At 41.3% G+C, this 22,187-nt stretch overlaps 1 protein-coding gene across 1 annotated transcript in view; it reads right to left on the bottom strand.

The window, feature by feature from the left end:
- LOC109922779 (ephrin type-B receptor 2) overlaps nucleotides 1–22,187 on the bottom strand; it is a 383,441-nt gene that overhangs the window by 55,892 nt on the left and 305,362 nt on the right. Inside the window, exons 10-11 of the mRNA XM_048614910.1 lie at nucleotides 15,029–15,096; nucleotides 4,302–4,424 (exon numbers count right to left, since the gene is read on the bottom strand). Of these exons, the coding sequence (XP_048470867.1) occupies nucleotides 4,302–4,424; nucleotides 15,029–15,096 (191 nt within the window). The remainder of the gene's footprint in view (nucleotides 1–4,301; nucleotides 4,425–15,028; nucleotides 15,097–22,187) is intronic.

The raw sequence follows: 22,187 nt of genomic DNA, 5'->3' as shown, positions 1-22,187 counted from the left end.
ATGCTGCTTGGCCTGCTGTGTTCATCCAGCCCTGCACCTTGTTGTCTCGGATTCTCCAGCATCTGCAGTTCCTACTATCTCTCAGCCAGAATGCTGTCAGTTCCTTCATCTGGATCATTAATGTATAAAGTGAAAAACTGTGGTCCCAACACTGACCCTTGTGGGACTCTAGCCGGTAGGCTGCCATCGTGAGAAAGACCCTTTTAACCCCACTCTCTGCTTTCTGCCACAGAGCCAACCTTCTATCCATGCTAGTACCTTGCCTCTAACACCATGGGCCCTTATCTAACTCAGCAGCCTCCCGTGTGGCACCTTGTCAAAGACTTTCTGGAAATCCAAGTGGATAACGTCCATTGGCTCTCCTTTGTCTAACCCGTTCATTACCTCTTCAAAGAATTCTATCAGATTTGTCAGGCATGATCTCCCCTTGATGAAACCATGCTGATGTTGCCCTATTTTACCATGCAATTCTGAGCATTCAGAAATCTCATCCTTCATAATGGACTCCAAAATCTTACCAACGACCTAGGTCAGGCTAATCGGCCTATAGTCTCCCACCTTTTGCCTCACTCTCTTCTAAAACAGGGATGTTATATTAGTGATTCTCCAGTCCTCTTGGACCCTCTCTGACTCCAGTTTTTCCTGAAAGATCACCACTAATACCTCCACTATCTCTCTTTTTTTCTTTCTTCTTTAATGGGATGAGGGCGTTGCTGGCTGGGCAGCATTTATTACCCATCCCTAATTGCCCAGAGGGCAGTTCAGAATCAACCACATTGTTGTGGGTCTGGAGTCACATGTGGGCCAGACCAGGTAAGGATGGCAGTTTCCTTCCCTAAAGGACATTAGTGAACCAGATGGGTTTTTCCGACAATCGTCAATGGAGTCATGGTCATCATTAAATTCTTAATTCTAGATATTTTTATTGAATTCAAATTCTACCAACTGCTGTGGCGGGATTCAAACCGAGGTCCCCATAACAATATCTGGGTCTCTGGATTAACAGTCCAGTGATAATATCACAAGGCCATTGTCTCCCCTATGGCCATCCACTCCCCTTCAACTATGTCCTTCAGAAATCTGGGGTGTAGTCCATCTGGTCCAGGTGATTTATCCACCTTGAGACCTTTCAGTTTTTCTAGCACCTTTGCCTTAGTAATGGCCACCATACTCACCTCTGCCCCCTTGACTCTCTTGAATTTTTGGGATGTTACTCATGTCTTCTACCGTGAAGACGGACACAAGTACTTGTTCAGTTCCTCTGCCATTTCTTTGTTCCTCATTACGACTTCTCTAGCGTCATTTTCCAGCAGCCCAATGTCCTCTTTTGCCTCTCTTTTACCCTTTATTTGTTTAAAAACAAACTCTTGCAATCTTCTTTTATGTTATTAGCTAGCTTATCCTTATATTTAGTCTTCTCCCTCCTTATTTCTATTTTAGTTGCCCTCTGTTGATCTTTGTAGACTTCCCAATCCACTGGCTTCCCACTGCCTTTCCCCGCATTATTGGCTTTCTCTTTTCCTTTTATGCTGTCCCTGACTTAACTTGTCAGCTCCGGTTGCCTCGTCCTTCCTTTAATATGCTTCTTTTTCCTAGGGATGAATTTTTGTTATGTCTCCTGAATTATCCCAGAAACTCCTGCCATTGCTATTTCACTGTCTTTCCTGCAAGGCTCCTCTCCCAGTAAATTCTGGCCAGCTCCTTCCTCATGCTTCTGTAGTTACCTTTATTCAACTGTAGTACCATTACCTCTAATTCCAGCTTCTCTCTTTTAAATTGCAGACTAAATTCTATCATATTATGGTCACTGCCTCCTAAGGGTTCCTTCACCTTAAGCTCCCTTTTCAAGTCTGCCTCATTACACATCACTAACTGCAGAATTGCCTGTTTCTTAGTGGACTCCACCACAAGCTGTTCCAAAAAGCCATCTCATAGACATTCCACAAATCCCTTTTCTTGTGATCCACGACCAACCTGCTTTTCCCAGTCCGTCTGCATATTGAAATCCCCCATGATCACTGTAAACTTGCTTTTCCGACATGCCTTTTCAACCTCCTGGTGTATCTTGTGCCCCACATCCTGACGACTGTTTGGAGGCCTGTACATAACTTCCATTTTGTTCTTTTTTTACCTTTGCAGTTTCTCAACTCTACCCACACAGATCCAACATCATCTGACCCTACGTTGTATCTTGCTATCGATATAATCCCATTTCTAACTTATCAGGCAACCACACCCCCTCCACCCACCTGCCTGTGTTTTCGACAGGACGTATATCCTTGGAGATTGCGCTCCCAGTTCGGATCCCCTTGCAACCATGTCTCCATGATGCCTACGACATCATACCTGCCAAATTTCAATCTGCGCCACAAGCTCAGTTACTTTATCTCGTATACTGCGTGCATTCAGATACAACATCTTTAGTCCTTGATTTGCCGTCGCTCCTCTCATTGTCATCCCTTTATCCAATGTGCTTGAAGTTAATTCCAAACCCTTTCTAAACACACTGTCTTATTTTGTGTTCTGGAGCAGCTAAATCAAGTGATTCACTTTCTAAGGCCACAGACTTACCTTCCAGGTAAAGCAGCAATTTACCTGCATTTACTCAATCTAATCCACTGTATCTGCAGCTCACAGTGTGGCATCCTCCACATTGGGGTGACGAAGTGCAGACTGGGCGATCATTCTGCAGAAACGTATGTTCTGTCGCAAAAGTGGCCCTGAACCTCCGGTTGCCATTTCAATACACTGCCATGTTTCCTAGCCAACATCTCTGTGTTGAACTTGCTGCAGTGCTCGAGCAAAGCTCAGCACAGGCTGAAAGAACAACACTTCATTTTCCGCTTGGGTATCTTGCAGCCTTCTGTACTCAATATTGAGTTCAATAATTTCAGGGCTTGGGCACCTCTTCCCATGTCCTTACTCAAACCCTCACACACCAGGCCTTGTCATCACATGGGTTGCTGTCCTGTCCAACCCATTGTCAGCCACTAATGATGCCCATTACCAGCTATTCATTCTTCCAGGCCGAGCCACTCCTTTTCTAAACAACTGTTTTTCTTTCTCTCTGGGCTCTATCTCCATCCACCGTTCATTCCTTTCCCCTTCCCCATCCCCTTCTCTAGTATGTATAGCAACCTTTTCCTAGTTACAATCAGTTCTGAAGAACAGTCACTAGACCTGAAACACTAACTCTGCCTTCTTTGCACATATGCTGCTTGACCTGCTGAGTTTTTCCAGCAATTTCTGATTTTGTATCTGACCAGCACATCTATATCCTCTTTTGTCTAAGGCTATTCTCTTCACTATTTACCACCCCACCAATTTTTGTATCGTTTGTGAATGTACTGATCAACGTTCCTACATTCAAGTCTAAATCATGTTTCTAAGTCACAATCAGCAAGGGACCCAACACTGACCCCTGTGGGACTCGAGAGAACGCAGTCATCCTGTCAGAAAAACAGCCTTCAACCATCACCTTCTGCTTTTTGTCACTCAACCATCTTGCCAAATTTCCTTGGATCCCATGGGTTCTTAATTTTGCCATGAGTCCCCATATGGGATCTTATCAAAATCCTTGCTGAAATCCAAGTAAATTACAAGAAAAGCATTGCCTTCATTTACATACCTGGTCACATCTCCAAAAAATTCAATCATGTTGGTCAGGCATGACCTACCCTGGATAAAGTCAGCCTGTAGTTTCCTGGTTTATCTCTTGCTTCTTTCTTGAATAATGGTACCACATAGGCTGTCCTTCAGTTCTACATTGGGTACATTGGGCCATTGGAATAACTTGATCACCTTCGTATCAACTTCCCTGTTGTGGATTTGGTGGGTGCTTTTACAGGTAGATGCCTCCACCGCCCACACCCCACCATTTGTCCAGGATGAGGGCTAGCACCAATGCACATCCGCTTACCAGCACCACAGCCTAGATTCCTCCCTGTCACTGAGTCCTGGTGTGGGGCTAAAACTTGGGATATTCTGGATCAGAGTGTTGCTGCCTGGCTCACAAATCTCAATGTACTCTTCCTCGTTCTGCACTTGTTTAAAAGCCAATAAATCTTGAATATTTGGCAGTTCTGATAAAAAGTCATAAACCTGAAACCTTAACATTGCTCTTTGCTCTCCAGATACTGGATGACCTGCTGATTGCCTTCAATATTTTTTGTTTCACTTACTATTAACACTGGGTTGTGTCCACAATCTAGAATGGTAGGTTAGAGTAACCTGGCTAAATAGAGGAAATCATATTATTATTTTGTTTCAGAAACACAAAGTAACTGCATGAACAGATATACCTGCACCAATGACCTGTTCGATCTTCACAGTGGATATGTCAATCTCTTTGGCAAATTCCCTTACAGCCTCATTAGGATCTTCATAAGTGAATGGATCAATATAGATCTTCATACCAGGTGTCACTGCAAAGAGAATATTGACCTATATTATTCTAAAGTGAATAAAAGGGTTTTACGTGTGCCAGGAACTCTGTGACGCTTGAAAATTTGCTGTACATTCAAATCACAACAATCGAATAAAGAAATCTATAGAAAACATATTAATTCCAAATGTAATCAGTCAGGTCACATTTCTAAGTTAGAAAGGTGACAAGACCTGAGGAAATATTACACTGATTTTAAAATTTGCATGGCAATTGAAGTGCATCTTCAGAATAGTTGGAAAAACACAATGTCAAGTGGTATAAGTAGATATACTCAGCAAAAAAACGGAAGTTGCAATGAATCATGTGATGGTCACTGTGTTTTGCAAAAGAAACCTGTAGTTTGTTTTTGTGCTATGTCTCCTTTAAGATCAGGGCGAACTGGGGAACGCTGTGAAACACCGTTAACTGGTTTCCCTGATCATATCATCAGGTTCCAAGAAATGACTATGTGAGCCCTTAGGGTGCTACAAGGATAAACTGTTAAGGAGCAAAGGATATACAAAAAAGCAAATTGCAGTGTGGTTGGATCAGTGGTCTTTTCTGTTTTATAGTTCAGAATGCACAGAATGCGATATAAAGCAAACAAGATTCTCTTTGTGGAAGAATCATAGAATCCCTACAGTGTGGAAACAGGCCCTTTGGCACAACAAGTCCACACTGACCTTTGGAGCACCCACCCAGAGCCATCCCCCTAATCTACACATCCTTGAACACTGGGAAATTTAGCATAGTCAGTCCACCTAACCTGCACATCTTTCGACTGTGGGAGGAAACTGGAACACCTGGAGGAAACTCACACAGACATGGGAAGAATGTGCAAACTCCACAGAGACAGTTGCCTGAGGCTGGAATTGAACCTGGGTCCCTAGTGCTGTGAGGCAGCAGTGCTAACCACTGAGCCACCGTGCCACCCCAACCCCAAGAGATGGATACTTGGCAGATTTGAACTGATCCTTGTGATGAAGTAAGAAATAGGAGCAGCCTGCCCCGCCATTCAATAAATAATGACCAATCTGTCCCAGACCTCAACTTCTCTTTCATGCCAGCTCATCATATCCCTCAACTCCCTAACATTTCAAGAATTGATCTTCTTGATCCTTAAAAACGTTCAATGATCTAGCCTCCACAACTCTTGCTGTGGAGAATTCCAGACATTCACTACCTTCTAGGAGAGGACAACAAAGTCTCTACTTCCTCAGGAGACTAAGGCAATTTGGTACGTGCGCAAGGACCCTTACCAATTTTTATAGATCTACCATAGAAAGCATTCTATCTGAATACATCACAGTATGGTATGGCAACTGCTCTTCCCAAGACTCCAAGAAATTATAGACAGTCGTGAACATAGCCCAGTCCATCACTCAAACCAGCCTTCCATCCATTGACTCCATCTACACTTCCTGCTGCCTCGGGAAAGCAGAAACATAATCATAGACCCCTCCCATCCCAGTTATACTCTCTTCCATCCTCTTTCGTCAGGCAGTAGATGTAAAAGTTTTAATATATGTATAAACAGATTCCAGAACATCTTCACCCCTGCTGTAATCAGACCTTTGAACGGATCGCTCAAGAGTTAATTCTGATCTCTCTCTCTCTCGCTCTCTCTGTGCAGCTCTAACACAGCATTCTGCACTCTGTTCTGCTACCCTAACGCACTTTGTATGGTATGATCTGCCTGTATGGCATGCAAAACAACACTTTTCACTGTATCTCGGTACATCATCATCATAGACTCCCTACAGTGTGGAAACAGGCCCTTCGGTCCAGCAAGTCCACACCGACCCTTAGAGCATCCCACCCAGAACCATCCCACATAGTCTATACATCCCTGAACACTATCCCTGAAATTTAGCATGGCCAATCTACCTAGCCTGTACATCTTTGGACTGTGGGAAGAAACCGGAGCACCCAGAGAAAACCCACGCAGACACAGGTGGAATGTGCAAACTCCACACAGACAGTTGCCCGAGGGTGGAATTGAACCCGGGTCCTTGGCACTGTGAGGCAGCAATGCTAACCACTGAGCCACCATGTGACAACAAGAAATCAATCAATCAACAAAGTAAATCTTTTCATCTCAATTTTAAATGAGTGAACCCTTGCTATGTAACTATGACTCCTAGTTCAAGAAACATCTTCTCAACATCTATCCTGTCAAACTCCCTCAGAATCGTGTATGTTTCAATAAGATCACCCTGCCATTCTTCCAGACTAATACTGTTCAGTGATTCTTGATAAGTCAACCCCTTCACCTCAGGAATAAGCCTAATTAATCTCTTTTAAACTTTTTTTCCAGCACAGTAGTCTAAGTGCAGCCGGAATAACACCCTGTACATTTGTAACGAGACTTCCATATTTTAAAAATTCTACCTACTATCAATAAAGCCCAAAATTCCATGGTCTTCTTAACTACTTGCTGCATCTGCATGCTAACTTTTGTGTTTCATGTACAAGAACACAAAAATCTCTTTGTACAGCACTGCTTTGGATTCTCTTCATTTAAATAGATAATAGTCTACCTTAGATTCTTCCAACCAAATTGCATGACCTCATGTTTTCTTCCATCAATTTGCTAATTTTTTGCCCATTCACTCATTCTTTATCCCCTTGCAGATGCCTTAGATCCTTATCATAACTTTCCATCTTGACTCTTCTGTACTATCAGCAAATTTGGAAACATTACACTCACCCACCACACCTCCTTCGAGAAATCATTAATATGGATCATAAATAATTAAGGCCGTAAGAATGATCCTTGTGACAATCACTGATTATGCCTTTCAAAACTGAAAAAATTCATTAATCATAGGACATAGAACAATATAGCACAGTACAGGCCCTTCGGCCACGATGTTGTGCCGAACTTTTATCCTAAACCTAAGGTCTATCGAACCTCCAGCCCTACCTTATACTATCATCCATATGCCTATCTAATAGCTGCTTAAATGCCCCTAATGAGCGGAGTCCACTACCAGTTCCGGCAATGCATTCCACGCCCCTCCGAGACCTGAGTCTCTGCTCTGTCTTCTGAAACTGGATCCTCGACTTCCTAACCCACAGATTGCAATCAGTGAGAATGGGCAACAACATCTCCGACATGATAATCCTCAACAATGGCACCATGCAAGTACTCGGCCCCTTACTATACTCCCTATTCACTCATAACCGTGTGGCCAAATTTCATCCTAATTCTATCCACAAGTTCGCTGACGACACCACCATTGTCGGCTGGATCTCAAACAATGATGAGACAGAATGCAGAAAAGAGATAGAGTTCTTGGTGGCATTGTATAAAGATAACAATCTCTCCCTCAACATCAGCAAAATGAAAGAGCTGGTCATTGACTTCTGGAAGAAAGTTGGAGGACATGCCCCTGTCTACATCAATAGAGCTGAGGTGGAGATAGTCGAGAGCGTCAAGTTCCTAGGTCTCAAGTTCCTAGGACTGTCAAGAAATGCCTCTACTTCCTCAGGAGGCTAAGGAAATTTGACATGTCCATAAAGACAGTTACCAATTTTTATCCATGCACCATAGAATGCATTCTATTTGGATGCATCACGGGTTGGAATGGCAACTCCTCTGCCCAGGACCATAAAAATCTACAGAGAGTTGTGAACACAGCCCAGTCCATCACACAAGCCAAACTTCCATCCATTGACTTCTCGCTGCATCGGGAAGGCAACTAACATAATCTTTTCCAACTTCTTCCAATGGGCAGAAATTACAAAAGCTTATACACATGAAGCAACAGATTCAAGAAAAGCTTCTTCCCTGTTGTTATTCTGTTGACTGCTGGATAGACTTCTGAATAAATTTAAGATTCATCTTATTCTTTGAGCACCTTCCCTGCAGACATGGCATCGTATTGTTTGTTCTGTGCTGTTACCCTAATGCATTTTGTACGTTATGATATTCCTGTACTGCATGCAAAACAAAGTTTTCCCTGTATCTAGGTACACATAACAATAATTAATGAAATGAAATGAAATCAAAGCCTTTGCAGTATTCATTACCTCCAGCCTTTTTCTTGATATGTGGAGTGAATTGAATTGGCCGAAAACTGGCATCTGTGATTCTGGGAACCTCTGTGGGAGGCCAAGATGGATCAGCCACTTGGTACTTCTGGCTGAAGATTGATGCCTTGTCAGCCTTATCTTTTGTACTATTGTGCTTGGCTTCCTTGTCATTGAGAATGGGGATATGTGTGGAGCCTCCTGCTCCTCTTGTGAGTTGTTTAATTGTCCACCATTATTCCCAACAGGATGTAGCAGGACTGCAGAGCTTAGATCTGGTTTGTTGGTTGTGAAATTGCTTAGCTCTGTCAATTACTGGTTGATTGTTCTGATTGGCTATTAAATAGTCATGTTTAGTAGCTTCACCAGGTTGACATCTCATTTTTAGGTATGCATGGTTCTTCGTGCCCCCGTGCAGTCTTCATTGAACCAAGTTTGATCCCATCTAGTCCCATTTCCCAGAATTTGGACTATATCCTTCTAAACCCTTCCTATTAATATACCCATCCAGATGCCTTTTAAATGTTGCAATTGTACCAGCCTCCACTACTTCCTCTGGCAGCTCATTCCATACATGTACCGCCCTCTGCTTGAAAACGTTGCTTCTAAGATCCCTTTTAAATCTTACCTCTCTCACCTTAAATCTATGCCCTCTAGTTTTTGAGCCCCCCACCCCAGGGAAAAGACCTTGTCTATTTACCCTATCCATGACCCTCATTATTTTATAAATCTCTATAAGTTCACCCCTCAGCCTTCAACGGTCCAGGGAAAATAGCCCCAGCCTATTCAGCTTTTCCCTATAGCTTAAACCCTCCAACACTTGCAACATCCTTGTAAATCTTTTCTGAACTCTTGTCATGGCTGATTGTATGACACTTGTCAAAGAGATCACATTATGCAGGAAGATTTTCCTAGTGCTAATTCCTGGCAGTTTTTAAATGCATTTTACAGGTTTCATATAATAGTCAGATGTGAATAAATTGAATTTCAAAAAAAACATTTTTCACACATTTACTGATTTGCTGTGTTTTCATTTGGGATTTTTAAAGAAAAATACAGCATTTTTGTAGAAAAATCAGGTTACAAAGGTGTCTACTCAGCCATGTCAAATCTTTGCTTAATGTGAATGCATGGCCAAATACCCTATGAATCAATGCACTGGGATTTTGTGTACTGCTTTTGGGATGTGGAAATCCTCCATGTGAACCATTTGGACCAATTTGACGCTACCCTTAACTTTCCTGGTTAACCGTGGTTGGCTTATCCCATTCCTGTAAGAATGCTTTCTCACTGGGAATAGCTTTGAGCCATGAACTGTTCATCTTCTCAACTGTCTTTGCTTCTGAACCTCTTCCTTAACCTACTCCAGACAGCTCAATCCTCATTTCTCTGAAATTATACTTATTTCAGTTTATAATTGTTGCTTCTGACTTAAGTTTCTGCCTCTCCAACTGGATGCTAAATTCTACCTTGTGATCACTATTTTCTAAAGGATATTCCTTCTGAGAGTAAATCTGCCTCATTATACATCACCAGGTCCAAAGAGCCTGATCTCTGGTTGGATTCATCACATGTTGTTCCAGGAAACTGTCCCAAATACACTTTATGAATTCTTTCTCTGAAAATCTGACTACCTCAATCTATATTAAAGTCACCCATGATTAAGATACTACTTTTACATGCCCTCATTATCTCCTGATTTATTCTCCTTCATACAGAACAGCTGCTGTTAGACAGATTTTAGACTAATCCTACCAGTGTCTTCATTTGCATGTTATTTCTTACCTCTACCAATCCGGATTTTACACCTTCTGAACCAAAGCCATTTCTTGCTATTGTACTTATTCCATCCTGAACTATCAACTTTACCCCAGTACCTTTACCATTCCACCTGCCCTTTTGAAAAGTCACATATCCTTGCATATTTAGTTCCAGCTGTATTCTTTTTGTAACCATGTGTCTGCAGTGGCTATAAGAATGTACCCAATAACCTCTGTGTGTGTGGGCTATTTCATTTATTTTCTTTCAAATACTTTGTGCATTATAGTAAAGAACCACTAATGTTGCCTTTTTACCACTTTCTCCCTTGTACCCTAATTATTGCAGTTTTTCTATGTTTGTATACTCTGTCCCTTACTGTCCAGCTCTAGATGTCATTACTCTAAATAGATGCCTAATATTACTGCTGTATCCCTTTGCTTTGTAAACCTATATTTCCCCCCTCTCAATCCCTCAACTCTCTAATTTGTTTAAAGCCCTCTCAAACAAACTTAAAGTTTCTGAAGATTGCTTACAAATGGTTGACTACCTATACCAGATAACTGATGACCTACACAATATGGAGAAGGTCCTACCAGAGAAGGGACTGTCTACAGGGATTGTAATTAAGTCAACTAGCTGGATCTCACAGAATAAGAGCTCTCTGCTTGGGGAATTAATCTGGTCCATCAGGGAGCCCCAGCTGACAGATAAGAACAGGAGTGTCAGACTTCTTGTTCACTCTGAGAGCTGGCTCTGAGCAAGCTGAGGGACCAGCGTCAAGGACTCTCCACAGTATATAAAGGGTGACTTGGTGACAGGATACCCGCCTCTATGGAATTGTTTCATTGTTTGAAGTATCAGTGAGGTGGTGGTGGAGCGGTTTAGACAGTGATCATGACTCTGTTAGATTCAAGGCTGTGATTGAAAAGGACAAGTATGGGCCTGACATCAAAGGTGCAAAGTAAGGAAGGACATTTTAATAAGATCAGGTTTGATTTGGCCAGAGTGTGCTAGAAGTAGATGCTTTAGGCAAATCGGTTTCAGAGCAGTGGGCCGTATTCAATAAGAAAATAGGCAGTACAGCACCAACATGTTCCAATAAAAGTGAGACCAATAAATGTGGTAGGCCCTGAATATCCTGGGATATCGAAAAAGAGAGAAATGAGGCTTATGGCAGATACTGAGGGCTCAAAACAGCAGAAGCCATAGAGGAGCATAAAGAATGTGCAAAGGGGAGCTTACAAAGGAAATTAGGGGAGCAAAAATGGAATATGAAAGGATAATGACAAATAAAATAAAGGAAAATCTGAAGCTATTTTACAGGTACATTAAGGATAAAAGGATAATGAGGGCAAGAGTAGGGCCCATGAAAGGCCACAATGGTCTGGAGCTGAAGGATATAGCTAAATTTCTAAATTAATACCTTGTGCCAGTGTTCACAAGTGAGAGGGATGATGCAGGTACAGAAATAAGGGAGAAGGGCTGTGACATAATTAAAGAAATTAGCAGAGACAGAAATGATTTTCTGAATGGTCTGGCACACTCAATGGTAGAAAGATCTCCAGAGTCAGATGAAATGTATTAGTAAATTGAAGGTATGGGAGGAAATAGCAGGAGTGCTGAATAATTTTCAATTCATCTCTGGCCATAGGAGAGATGCCAAAGGACTGGTGGACAGCCATCAAGATAACATCATTCACGACAGGACAAAAGGATGAACCAGGACAGGCCTGCCAGTCTAATCTCAGCAGTGGGGAATCTTTTGGAAGCAATTCTGAGAGACAGAATTAATCTGCATTTGGAGAGGCAAGGATTAATCAACAACAGTCAGCATGGTTTTAAGGGGAGATCGTGTCTGACCAACTTAGTTGAATTTTTCAAAGATGTGACCAGGTTCACAAATGAGGGCAATGCTTTTGATGTAGTCTGCATGGATTTCAGTACGGCTTTTGGTGAGGTCCTACATGGAAAACTAATTGTAAATGTTGCAAAACCCATGGGATCCAAGGAAATTTGGCAAATTGGATTGAAAATTGGCTGAGTGGCAGAAAGCAGAGGGTGACGGTTGAGGAGTGTTTTTGTAACTAGAAGGCAGCATGGTGGCTCAGTGGTTAGCACTACTGCCTCATAGCACCAAGGGCCCAGGTTCGATTCCACCCTCGGGCAACTGTCTGTGTGGAGTTTATACATTCTCCTTGTGTCTGTGTGGGTTTCCTCCAGGTGCTCCAGTTTCCTCCCACAGTCCAAAGATGTGCAGGCTAGGTGGAGTGGCCATGCTAAATTGCCCATAGTGTTCAGGGCTATGTAGATTAGGTGGGTTATAGGGTTTCGGTGAGATGCTTTGAGGGTCAGTGTGGACTTGTTGGGCCGAAGGGCCTGTTTCCACACTGTAGGGATTCTAAGCCTGGGTCCAGTAGACTTCCTTATTGTTTGTGATATATATCAATAATATAGACTTGTGTGATGATGCTGTGGCTTTAAGAGGTTATTTTGTCCTGTTTTGTTTTGAAGACAGGTTGTAAGGCAGAGGCGAAAAGCAGTCTAATAAAACCACTGCAGTAAACAGCTTGTGAGGGTCTTAGGTTTTGTTTTAAAAAGTTGGAACAATGGGGGCAGCCTCGATGGTTGTGGCCAGCTCTCAAAGACCGGGGTTTCTAGGAATTTTTTAGCCTTAGCAGTTGCTGTTGTGGGCTTGAAGAAGTAGAAATTATTGTTCCCTACCTTGATTACAGCCAAAAGCTGGGGCTTCTCTTCCTGGGCAGCTAGATTGCATGTGAGACAAAATCTGTTTTTCTGAATTTACCTTTTTGCCAAAGAGTGTATTTATGGGATGTTACTATATTGCAACAGTTAATTAGTAATTATTACTTTATCTATTATTCTGTTCAATTTTCAAGCACAGTTAAGTTATTCTAAATTCTCTTTCTTTGCTTGCAGTTTAATTGTGTTTAAATGAATTGTATTTTACTTAATGTTGAGTAGTTTCACCAGTTGCATTGCATCTGGAACACAGCACTTTACAGTTGCCTTAAAAATAAGAAAAGGTTAGGGTCCAGGAAAACTTCTCAAAGTATTTTGAGGGGTCTGGTCTCGTCCATAACATTTTAATGTAAAAGGTTTAGTTAAATAAGTAATTAAGTTAGGTCAGCAAGTTCATGGATAGTAAGGAAATTGGTAGGGTAGTAAATAATGAGGAGGATATCCTTAGATTTAGGAGGATGTAGATGGATATAGATGGCCTGGTCAGATGTACTGAGCAGCACAAAAGGCAATTCAATCCAGATAAGTGTGATGTGAAGCACTTCGGCATGACAAACAAAGCAAGGGAATACATGATGAATGGTTGAACCCTGGGAAGCACTGACAATCAGACTAACCTTGGTATGCATGGCCAATTGCAACAGCACATCTAAATACTTCTTAAATGTAATGAGAGTTTTCACCCCTAACACTGTTACAGGCAGTTGCTACCACCCATGGGGTTAAAAAAACATTTCTTCACATTCCTTCTAAACCTTCTGCCCCACTCCCTTAAATCTACGTCCTCTAGTCATTGATTCCCTCCATAAAGGGGAAAAATTCCTTTCTGTCTCCCCTACCTATGTCCCTCATAATAACAGGTTGGTAAATCTCCTCTGTACCCACTCCAGTGCAATCACATGACTCCTACAAGGTGTATTCCAGAACTGCACTCCAGAATTGCAGCCTAACCAAAGTTTATCCAGTTCCGGTATAACTTCCCTACTCTTAAACTCTATGCTTTGGTTAATAAAGGCAAGAAGCCCATATGTCTTCTTAACCACTTTATCTACTTGTCAAATTAAGGGACCAGTGGAAATGCATACTCAGATCCCTCTGACCTTTGGTGCTTCCCAAGGTCCTACTGTTCATCATGTATTATCTTGGCTTCTCTGTCCTGAGGTTAAAAGAACACATTAATTAGCCTTTAATTAAAAAAACAAAGGGCACAATAGGCCCGGGGTGTTTCTGGGATGGATAGGAAGGCAATGTTTTATTTCCCCCTGCCTTTATATACATTGGTTGCGGTCCCAAAACTCCCCCCATTCACCATTGCTTTTTTGTGGCAGTAGGTGTATGCTACTGGCAGAAAGCAATGAGCAACTCAGGAAGTCTCTCTCAACTGCACCTTTCAAAATTGCAACTCTACTACCTCAGTGAATTTAGATAGCTTTCAGAAAACACTACCTGTGAGTGCCCCTTTAAATAATATGGCATCTTAGAAATATATAACAACTTTCTCACTGTTATTGAGTCAAAATCCTGGAACTTGCTTCCTTGTGTAGACGTATGTACTTGAATGGTCGACTTGAATGGCTCAAGATGGTAACTGAGTGCCACCTCTTCAAGACAGTTTAAAATGGACCTGAAATGCCACCTCAGCCAGGAATACTCAAATTGCTTGAAAAATATGCAGAAAATTGTGTTCTGGAAATGAGATGATATTGGTTAAATAGAGAGCAGTGAATGGAAGTGTCAATAGTATCTGTGTTATGCAGCCAACTGGAAGTGGCAGCATCTTGAGTGTCTTTTCGCATTTGAGTGCATTCAGAAGGTGGACTTGTATGAGTCAAGCTACCATTCCTGATCTCACAGCCTTTTCAATGAACAGTGAAAGGCCTTGGTCACAACCATTCCCATGTCAAGCAAAGCCAATAATCGCATATATTTCACGTGGACAATTGCCCTCAGAAGAACCTCAATATTGCAGTATACCAGGGAATGTGCTGCAACTTCCTCCTCAATCCTGTTTTTTGAGTTTATGGTGACAAAAATTTCTAAACTTACCATGGCCGCTCGTGTAATGTTGTAGTTTATCTGTGTATTCCAAATCTGCCCGCTCAAAACCTCGTCTCCTGAAAGTGAACCAAGTTAGAATTGCTGTCAATACAGGTAATTGTTTACAAGATAACAGGTTGTTGTTTGGTCATTAAATTACAATCTACATATCTATTTCATAGAATCAAAGAGTCATAGAAATGCAGAGCCTCACATCAGGAACCTATTCAGGCCACTGGGCTTGTGCTGGCTCTTTGAAAGAGTAGCTTTTTAAAGTCCTGTATTCCTGCTTTTTGCCCATGAATCTGTAAATTCTTTATCCTCCAGTACCTATGCAACTCCCCCTTGAAATTATTCATGGGCTCAGCTTCTAACACCTTTTCAGATTCAGAATGCCAAATCCAGATAACTCATCAAATGAAGAAAAATTTCTCAACTCTTCTCTTAATCTTTTGCCAATGATTTCATATCTATGGCCTCTAGTCATTATTTGCTTGCTTGAAGGATCTTTTTTCTCAATCTATTCAGTATCAAAACCTCTCAACACCCTGAAACCTCTTTTTGCGCATCTCTCTATCTTCCTTGTTACAAGAACAAGCAAAAAGTTTTGACCTTTTCATCCTAACTGAAGTCCCTCATCCCTGGTAACATCCTGATAAACCTCTGGATCTTTCTAAGGTCTTTACACTGTTCCTGAAGAACAGTGCAGTACACCAACTGAGACCCAGGAGTAATTGATAAAATTTCAGCATGATCTCTTTTGGTTTTATATTAAATTCCTCTGTTTGTCAATGTAAACAGTCTTATTAACCACTTATCAATTTAGACTGCCAATTTTAAGGATTTAAGCGTGAATGTCATGGTTCCTCTGCTCATCTTCACATTTCAAATTTGTATCATTATTGGATATTCCATATAAAGTACTTGATAAAGTATATCACTTCACATTTTCCTTATTGTCAGGACTATGTCTTTTTATTTAGTGCTTTTTAAAAATGTTGACCAAAATGAAAAAAAAACTGTTTTAAAACAAGTGTTTTCTAAGAATGGTTGCATGATTTGAAAAGCAATTAATCTGACTCTCAAAGCAAGCATTGTAAACAGCTGTTTGAACACACAACCACTGAATTGGGTGCAGGTGAACAGGAGCTGAGGGGTAGTGTACAGATGGCAACAAGAATTTGATAGGTCAATAGAATAGTGACCAGTTACTGATGACAAAGGCCTTTTGCCTACCAACGACCATAAGAGTATTAGAGTTTTAATGAGTAGTGTTAGATGCCAATGGATTTTAAATGTTTACCTGGAGGTAGAGTTGAATTACTTGCAATAAATAGTAACTCTTTCTACGTGCAGAAACCAGGTCCTGCTTTCTATCAACCTAATTGGAAAATCAGGTAACTTGGGGGATTTTGTGTACTTATTTTAAATCCTTATAATGAGTGACGGCCCTGGGAATAGCAAGGGTTAATTTCATGCACACTACCCAGTGAGTCGTGACAATCTTGAAACCTATAAGTATCCTAATCACTGTCTTTCATGTAACCACATTTTGTATATCTGCAAATTTTACAAAATAACCGTGAGGAATCAAAATTGTTTGAGTGATAGGAAACAGATTAATGGATAATGAATATTTTTCAGCAGGAGAGAGGTTTATAGTGGAGTTCCCCAAAAGTTGAAATTGGGACACTTGGTTTTCCTATAATATATTAAGGATCTGAATCTTGGTATGCAGGGAACAATTTTAAAACTTGCAGATGACATTAAATTTGGATGAATTGTAAACTCCAAAAGAGTATTGTCAACTTGGTGGGCGGATAGGCAGCAGATGAGGTTCAATCCAGAGAAGTTTGAGGTGATGCAGTTTGGTTGGAAGAACATTGAAAGACAATATAAATATGGAGTACAATTGTAAAGGGGATGTAAGAGCAGACAGACCTGCATGTATATGTGTACAGATCATTGAAAGTGGCAGAAGAGGTGGAGATCACAGTTAACAAAGCATACCGTGTCTTTAGCTTTATCAATTGGGTCATGGAGTACAAGAACAGGGAGGTGATATTGAAATTATGCTAGACAAGCATTAGACCTCAGCTGAAGTATTGTGTACAGTGGTGGGCACCGTATTATAGGGAAGAGATGAATGCATTAGAGAGAGTGCAGAAGCAAATTACAAAAATGGTTCCAGGAATGAGAAACTTCAGTTATGAGGATAGATTGAAGAAGTTGGAATTGTTCTCCCTGGAGAGAAGAAAGCTGAGAGAAGATTTGATAGAGGTTTTCAAAATTATGATGAGCTGTATAAAGTAGATAAAGAGAAGCTGTTCCTGCTTTTAAAAAGTAAAAGTACAACAGGCCAAATTATGAGCAAACGAAGCAAGTCTGCTGTAAAATAAAAACTAACAGTTAGGATATGGAATGTACTGCCTGGAAACTGCAATAACTCCACGAAGGCTGGTATCCCGTCACCAAATTACCCTTTATTTACACGTGCAAAGTACATGACACTGACCCAACTAGCTCAAAGCCAGCTCCTAAAGTGAGCAGAACCCCTGACACTCCTGTTTATATCTGTCAGCTAGGGCTCTCTAATTGGGCCAAGTGAACACCCCTAATCAGGGAACTTGTATTCTATGAAGTGGCTGACCACATTTCAATCAGCAAGAAACATGTTGGAAGCAAGTTCAATTGAAGCATTCAAGAGGCCATTGGGTGATTATTCGGATACAAATGGTGCTCAGGGATACGGGAAAAGGCAGGAGGTAGACATTAGGTAATAGAATGGGTGTAGGGATGTTGACTGCAAAAGAATGGCCGCCTGTTGCACCGTAGCAGTTTTGTGATTCTGTAACTCCTAACATCCAAGTTGAGTTCATTATTGAAACTGAAAAGATTAATGAAACTGAATGTGAACTTCAGAGAAAATCACTGCAAGCTGCTTCAGTGTGTAAAACATACACTCATCACAAAACCTTGCTTGCTACTTTTGAGTCCGTTTAGAATCCATACCATTGCTTTCCTTTTAACTCTGAGCTGCCTTCTTCTCATAAGCATCCTGTTTTACACTTTGGCAAATGTGTTGCATTTTGTGCTCTGAAAGTTCATTTATACAACATCTCCTACACCGCTGGATCAAACTTCTCTGTTTCCTCAACAAGAGCTTCCTTTAAATTACCCAGATACAACTTCCCTCTAGAAATTGCAGGCTGACTCTACTTCACCACCACTTAAATTTCAAGTTTATTCTGTCTTTGGTAATGCCCCAAATCTTTCAATTAGCATCAGAGTCCTGTGCCCAATGTTGATCAGACAGAAAATTTTCCACTCATCTGTATACATTGAAAAGAAGACTTATGGTACATGAGCAGAAGAACTCATTCAGTGCAGAAACCTTTGTACAGAACAGCAAACATAATTTGGGCAGAAGCCACAAACCCATTTTGTGGCCCGAGCTGCTGTTTTCTAGTCAGTGCTTAAAGATCCCAATGTTTGTCAGCGTTTTAATAAGTGTATGAGTGAGTGAATAACTGGGTGGCCAAGTGAGCAGGAAGGAGAGGTAAGGCAGGTAGACAGATAGGTGGGTGCCAACTAAGTAGGTTTCCAGGAGAATGGAATATCAGATGGCTGAGTTGGCAGATGGTAGGGTGGCAGCTTCATAGAATCATAGAATCCCTACAGTGTGGAAGAAGGCAATTCGGCCCATTGAATCCACACTGACCCTCCAAAGAGCATACTGCCCAGACCCAACACCCCACCCTATCCCTGTGACTCTGCATTCTCTACAGCTAACCCATCCTGCACATCCCTGGACACTACGGGCAATTTAGAACAGCCAATCCACCTAACTGCATATCTTTGGGCTGTGGGAAGAAGCCGGAGCAACCGGAAGACAACCGTGCAGAGACAGGGAGGATGTGCAGACTCCAGCCAGTCACCTGAGGCATGATTCAAACCTGGGTTGCTGGCATTGTGAGACAGCAGTACTAACCACTGAGCCACCGTGCTGCTCCAAGATGGCAGATGGCAGCTGAGTAGAGTGGCTGGTGAGGTAGGTCAAGGCAAGTCAGAGATTCAATGGGTGAGTCATGGTTCAGTGTGACTGATTGGCTGTGCAGTTCTATAACTACTCAGGATTTAGACTAGGGCTATTCTGTCTAACATTTCTTGAGTAACACTTTTGGGAGCTGGGTAGCTCTTTGTGGAGCCGAGACAGACATGATGGGTCAAATGGCCTCCTTCTGTACTGTATGATTCTGTCTAGATAACTATGACAGAACTGTCTTAAATGCAACTTTAGCTCAGAGTTGGAATAATCACTCATTATTCTGCTCTAATAGAGTTTCCAATAGACACAATTTTCTTTTTTAAACTGTGACAGCTGGCATTGGAAGGTGTCAGAAGAAATACACAGCAGCTTCAAGTTAGGAGAATTTTGAACGTGGTGGAAACCTGCTCATTTCTGCCAATGCTCAGATGATTCAGGCCAATAACAACCCACCAGTCATCCAGCACTCTCCTGCATTCAGTCAGGATTGAAAGATTGTGGTCCATGACCCTGTTTCAGTGACCCAGGTTCTTTCTGACATTCCACTTACCTTTGTTTTTACACTTCACAGATGTTTTTGAAACATGGGGGACAGGAAAACTTTCCTTTGGCTAATAATTAGACTGTTATTCCCTTGGTTTGGCCGCTTATATTTTCTACTTAATGAAATATTTGAGGCTTGAATGCAATGCGCTCCGTTACTTTTGTCTTGCAACCTCTTTGTTACCTTTAATAACTTTGCCAATTTCCTCCTGTAGTTTTTGTAAATTCCTTAATTATTAAATGTATTACAACTTCATTGCAGGAGGTGATTTAGCCAATCATCCATGCACTCTTGTAGCTCGATCCACTAAATTCCACTCCCCCTTCTTTTCCGCCTTTCCTGTAATTTAGCCAAATATTTATCTGACTCCTTTCAACGGTCTATCCACCAACACACAGTGCGTTCCATGTGCCAATCATACAGTCATTTCTAGCATTTAAGGAGGCCATTCAGTCAATTGAGTATATGCCATCTCAATTGTGACGATGCTGTGGCTTGAAGAGGTTATTTTGGCCTTTTTTTCAAAAGAGAGGTTTTAAGACAGAGGCACTGAGTTGTCTACTTGGAAAGTCAGTGAAGCAAACAGTATGTGAGCCAAGAGATAACAAGGTGTAGAGCTGGATGAAGACAGCAGGCCAAGCAGCATCGTAGGAGCAGGAAGGCTGATGTTTCGGGCCTAGACCCTTCATCAGAAATTAAAAAGTTAGAACAATAGAAACAGTCTGGATGGGTGTGGCCAGTCTCACAGACCAGGATTTCTAGGGTTTTTTTTAGCTGATGGAGTTTTGAAGAAGTAGAAACTACTTTTTAACTCTGTTGGTTACAGCTCTAAGGTGGGGGTCTCTGTGCTACTGGGTTACTTGTGAGACAAATCTATTTTCTGAATTTGCCCTTTTTGCAAGTGTTGTGTTATTGGAACAGTTAATTAGTAAGAGTAAACTGTATCTAGTATTCTGAGATAACAAGGTGTAGAGCTGGATGAACACAGCAGGCCAAGCAGCATCACAGGAGCAGGAAGGCGGATGTTTCGGGCCGAGACCCTTCATCATCTAGTATTCTGTTAAGTTTTCCAATAAGCGTTAAGTTATTCTAAGGTCTTCTTTCTTTCACCATATTTTAAACATAGTGTTTAAATAAATTGAGTTTTGCTTAATGTTTTTCACATTTGCCTTTAAAATAAGAAGAAGTTAGGGTCTAGGCTATCTTCTTAAAATATTTTGAGGAGTACCTGGTCTGAACTATAACAAATTAGTTGTTCTTGTCAGAATCAAAACCTCTAATTCCAGTTTGGGTTTGGGATTATTGGACTGAAAGGTAGCGCGTGATACGTGCTGGTATCTTTTGTTTCGGGTGTTAAATTCAGTTGGTTTAAGCAGGGTGTGTAGTAATGGCTCTTTCAGTCACTAAGAATTTTCTGGCAGTCGAAGAGGTCACTTGCAGGAGTTTTACAGGAAGTGAGTAAGGCAAAGTTTTTGGAATTGCACACCAGCTGGATTTGGGGTTGCCTTTGTCTGTGTGAAAAGGGGAGTTAATTGCAGCAACAACTCAATATTCATGATTGCTGGAATGCCATTGGAATCTTTGGAAATGGCTAAACTTCAATTGCAAATGTAGTAGCTTGAATTAGAGGCAAAAGAAAGGGAAAAGGAAATGAAACAGTTGAATTACAATTGAAAACAGAAGAAAAGCAGAAAGAGAGAGAAGAAAGAAGAACAGAATAGCCTTTATTGTCTCATATACTCAATAAGTATAATGAAAACTTTATACGTTTCCAATTACAGAGCTGGCTTAGGTACAAACATACTTGGGCACAGCTTCTTTAGTTGAGAGAGAAGAGAGAGAGTGAAGATAAGCAGAAAGAAAGAGAATTTGAACTTCATAAGTTGACAATTAGAGAGGAAAGTCAACTTAAAACTTTACTCAGAGAGTGGTCGGGGCGTGGAATATATTGCCGGTGAGGGTCGTGGAATCGGCCTCATTAGGGGTATTTAAGCAGCTATCAGATAGGCATATGGATGATAGTATAAGGTAGGGGTGGAGGTTAGATATACCTTAGGATTGGGATAAAAGTTCAGCGCAACATTGTGGGCCAAAGGGTCTGTAATGTGCTGTACTGTTCTATGTTCTAAATGGGTGGAGGCAAAGGTAGAAGGTAGGCTTAGTGAGGAGAATTGTGATGACGAACAAACCCATCGTAGCCAAAGGCCCAGTGGGGATATGTTTAAACATGTCCAAGCTTTGCCTAAGTTCAATGAGAAGGATGTAGAAGCTTGTTTTCACTTCATTTCAGAGAGTGGCTGAATAAATGAAATGGCCAGTGACCATGTGGGTATTGTTGATCCAATTGTTGGTAGACCTAGTGAGGTATTTGCATCACTATCAGAGGAGATATCTGGGGAGCACAATGAGGTGAAAAATGCCATCTTTGCTGCATATGAACTAGTGCCAGAAGCCTATAGACAGTATTTCAGGAATGAGTACACTGAGTTTGAAGGGGTCAAACAAAGTAATTTTGATAAATATCCTGTATACAGTGTATACAGAAAGAACACACATACGGACCAGATACTTAATTA

The sequence above is a fragment of the Rhincodon typus genome, chromosome 31 (genome assembly GCF_021869965.1).
Source record: "Rhincodon typus isolate 14 chromosome 31, sRhiTyp1.1, whole genome shotgun sequence".
NCBI classification, from domain to species: domain Eukaryota; kingdom Metazoa; phylum Chordata; class Chondrichthyes; order Orectolobiformes; family Rhincodontidae; genus Rhincodon; species Rhincodon typus.
Note: the sequence above shows the minus strand (reverse complement) of the source record. Positions and strands in the feature narration are given on the sequence as shown.